This window comes from Sinocyclocheilus rhinocerous, unplaced genomic scaffold (assembly GCF_001515625.1).
Source record: "Sinocyclocheilus rhinocerous isolate Xijiao unplaced genomic scaffold, SAMN03320098_v1.1 scaffold1243, whole genome shotgun sequence".
In the NCBI taxonomy this organism is placed as follows: domain Eukaryota; kingdom Metazoa; phylum Chordata; class Actinopteri; order Cypriniformes; family Cyprinidae; genus Sinocyclocheilus; species Sinocyclocheilus rhinocerous.
The window spans coordinates 787519-791092 of NW_015626033.1; the positions used below are offsets into that span (position 1 = coordinate 787519).

General features: G+C 37.7%; 1 protein-coding gene across 1 annotated transcript in view; it reads right to left on the reverse strand.

Annotated features, from left to right (window-relative positions):
• Positions 1-3574, reverse strand: part of pcnx4 (pecanex 4) — a 20695-nt gene that overhangs the window by 14807 nt on the left and 2314 nt on the right. Inside the window, exon 2 of the mRNA XM_016511030.1 lies at positions 566-1359. Within this exon, the coding sequence (XP_016366516.1) occupies positions 566-1269 (704 nt within the window). The 5' untranslated portion in view covers positions 1270-1359. The remainder of the gene's footprint in view (positions 1-565; positions 1360-3574) is intronic.

The window sequence follows — 3574 nt, forward strand, 5'->3', positions numbered from 1 at the left end:
TGCAGCCCTAGTTTTCATTCATCAATAAATCCTGAAAAAAAGCATCACAGATTCCCCCCAAAAAATAAACAAATTTCATTTTTAAAATTTGTATTAGTATTAGATTTAGATAGTATTGTATTAGAGCCTATGATCAAACAAAATGTTTATATTTATGTTTGTATATAATAGTTTTATAAATTTCCCCAAATTTCCAATTAATTCCCATAAATTCCCCAAAATTCCTGTAAATTTCAAACTTGGAATATTTCCAAAATTCCCCAGACGAAGTTCCCATGGAAAGTTTCCGGAAATTTTTCACCCCTTTGCAACCCTATTTACAACAGCTGCTATTTTTAAAAGTTATTAAATGTAACTTTATCTTGAAAATTGTGAACAGATTGCCTCCAAAAAAACAAAACAAAAAAAACAAAAACACAACATGAATACAAAGAATACATTTCTAAGACGTGTTTTAAAATAGATTTTTTCAAAAGTTTTGTTTCCCTTTCTTTATCATGGACAGACTTCTTTGTCATTGACCTATATGCTGTCAGGGAGTAGTGGTGAATTGTGGGATTTGTACCTTAGAGCCAGGTCCACGGTAATGCAGGCGAGTATGTAGAGCAGTCTGGTGAGTGGCGTGATCTCGTATGTGTCCTGCGGCTGAAATGTGGCTGTTTCTGTAGCCGTGTTGACGATGAGCGAATACTCCCCAATACAGACAGTCACCCAGCTCAGGGCAAACAAAGGCACGACAGCTCCCAGTCCTGCACCCGTGTGCCCATACAGGCCGCTCAGTCTGTCTGGCAGCAGGTACCATGTGGACAACCCACATAGTGCTCCAGCTAGAAAAGTGTGCAAAACTACATTACCCATAAACTTCTTCCCAGGCACCACAAAATGTACCGTCTCAGGAGCCACACAGTGAGTAAACTCCACCTCCTCCTCATCTGCAAGAATGTTATTGGCAGCAGGCAGCCTTTGTACCACTCCGGTCCTGTGTGCCATACACCGTGCCAGTCCCTGAAGGGTGGCACCAACACTCAGCATGAGCACACTGGAAACAACACCTGCAAAGGCTTCATCCAGCACCCTCAGCTGGTACAGGAGGGTCCCGATGCCTCCCAACAGCCATGGTGTCAGAAATAACACCAGCTGGTGCATATAGACATACAGCGGTGCACAGTAGCCTAGTTTCAGCCTAGGCCCCCCCAAGACAGTCTGTGGGAAACGCTTCCAGAAGAACTCCTGCTTGTAATCGTTGAGCAGGGGCACATCAGGCCCCATGATGATGAACGCAGCACGGGAGGGACAGACTCAGTCATCTCCTCCCAGCTGCTCTGGAACACACACACATGCCCCGCTGACAGTGATTCACTGGAACACACAAACACAAACAATAATACAATTTACACTAATATTTCATAGGGCATAGATTAAAGTATTGCATGTATTTAACATTTAATGACTAGAATAAAGAAAAAAAAATTTTTATAAAATAATGTAAAAAAATATTTTCTATAATATTATTATCTTGATTTGGGAGTTTTTTGTTTTTTTTTAGCAAATATGCATATATGCAAATAATTAAATTAATTAATCAGTATTTCATGTAATTAATCAATTTAAACTGAATTAAATGAAAATGCTAATGGAAGTAGGGCTGTCGCGATTTGTAGATTTTATTCGACTTTTTATTTTTTTAATTTTATTTTACTATTATTATTTTTCATTTGTTTTTATATTATTCTTATTATTCTTGTTTTTTTTCCCCCTTATCTTTTTCTGTACAGCACTTTGGTTCCAGTCGTGGTGTTGAAAGTGCTTTATAAATAAAGTTTGAGTTGAGTTGAGTTTGAGAGTTGACTATTCGATATTTAAAATGAAATGGTGCTTGGTCAATATTAAACAAGGTGCAGGGTAAAGTTAGTTCCGTTACAGGTCTGCGGCTATTATATTAGTATGCCCTTTTCTCAAATAATGCTGCATACCTTTTCTGTTTTCCAAGTTGTTGTTATATAATCTACAAAGAAATAACATTTTACTTGTTAGTAACTTATATGGCCACTCAGAGCGCTGACTGGTGAGATAATGCGCTCAATATAACGCCGGTTGGTTTCTATTCTCCATCTCCGACATCCCTTTTGATATAGTCTTTGATCTCCGGTACATTTGAGCGTATTATCTCAATTTACTTAGTAATTTCCCTCGAATCACCACATGATAAATTACTTAAAAATGACAACATTTAGGTCCAGATGCACATTTTTTCCAAGAATACATTAAACAATTCGAGTCCGGTTGAAGCATATTAAACTCAGCACAAGGTAATCTGATACAAAATAGGAATAAAGTCATGAATCCGAGTCATCTCTTGTTTAATATTTATTTTCCAGGGCACATTTTACAACATACATTTAAACCATCACGTTAATAATGCAAAGGAGAGCAAGTAGAACATACAATATTACTTTAATAATAATAATAATTAGCGAAAACAATTCACGTGGAGAGTCATAATGCAGCGCCAGCACCAAACGGACAGAACGGCGAAACTAACTGAATTATAACTGCCACCATTTAGATTTAAACAAACTTATTTGATGACCCGAGCTGACGCAAAAAGTTAATTGTGAAATGTTTGCGCTTTGTAGAGTAAAGTACGGCAGTTTAAAGGAACACTCCACTATTTTTGAAAATAGGCTCATTTTCCAACTTCCCTAGAGTTAAACAGTTGAGTTTTACCGTTTTCGAATCCATTCAGCCGATCTCCAGGTCTGGCGGTAGCACTTTTAGCTGTAGCTTAGCATAGATAATTGAATCTGATTAGACCGTTAGCATCTCGCTCAAAAATGACCAAAGAGTTTTTTATATTTTTCCTATTTAGAACTTGACTTTTCTGTAGTTCCATCGTGTACTAAGACCGACGGAAAATGAAAAGTTGCGATTTTCTAGGCCGATAAGGCTAGGAACTATACTCTCATTCCGGCGTAATAATCAAGGAACTTTGCTGCCATACCATGGGTGCAGCAGGCGCAATATTACGCAGCGCCTGAAAATAGTCCCCAGCTAGGTAACTTCCAATAAGCCTATTTTCAGGCGCTGTGTAATATCATTGCGCTTGCTGCAATGCTTATCGGCCTAGAAAATCGCAACTTTTCATTTTCCGTCGGTCGTATGGTCATTTTTGAGCGAGATGCTAACGGTCTAATCAGATTCAATGATCTATGCTAAGCTAAGCTAAAAGTGCAGATCGCACAGTAATGTGTCTCGTCAGTGAACAGCGGCTCTGTGTAGTTAACCCTCTTAGCGCCAAAGTCGCAAAATTGCAACAAGACGTCATAGAACCGGCTTTCTGACAAGATGCTATGAAATATCGCATGCGATTTATCGTGCAGCCCTAAAAACCATATGATTTCTTGCTTTTGATACTTTATTTGAACTAATTATTGTTGCCTCATTGCTATTATATATGTATTTTAAGAAATTTTAAAGGCTATTGTTCACTTACATCTATTTTTATTACCACAAAAACAATTAATTATAATTATAGGGCCCTATGAAATCCGTTTTATTTCCAAATTCAGTTTTT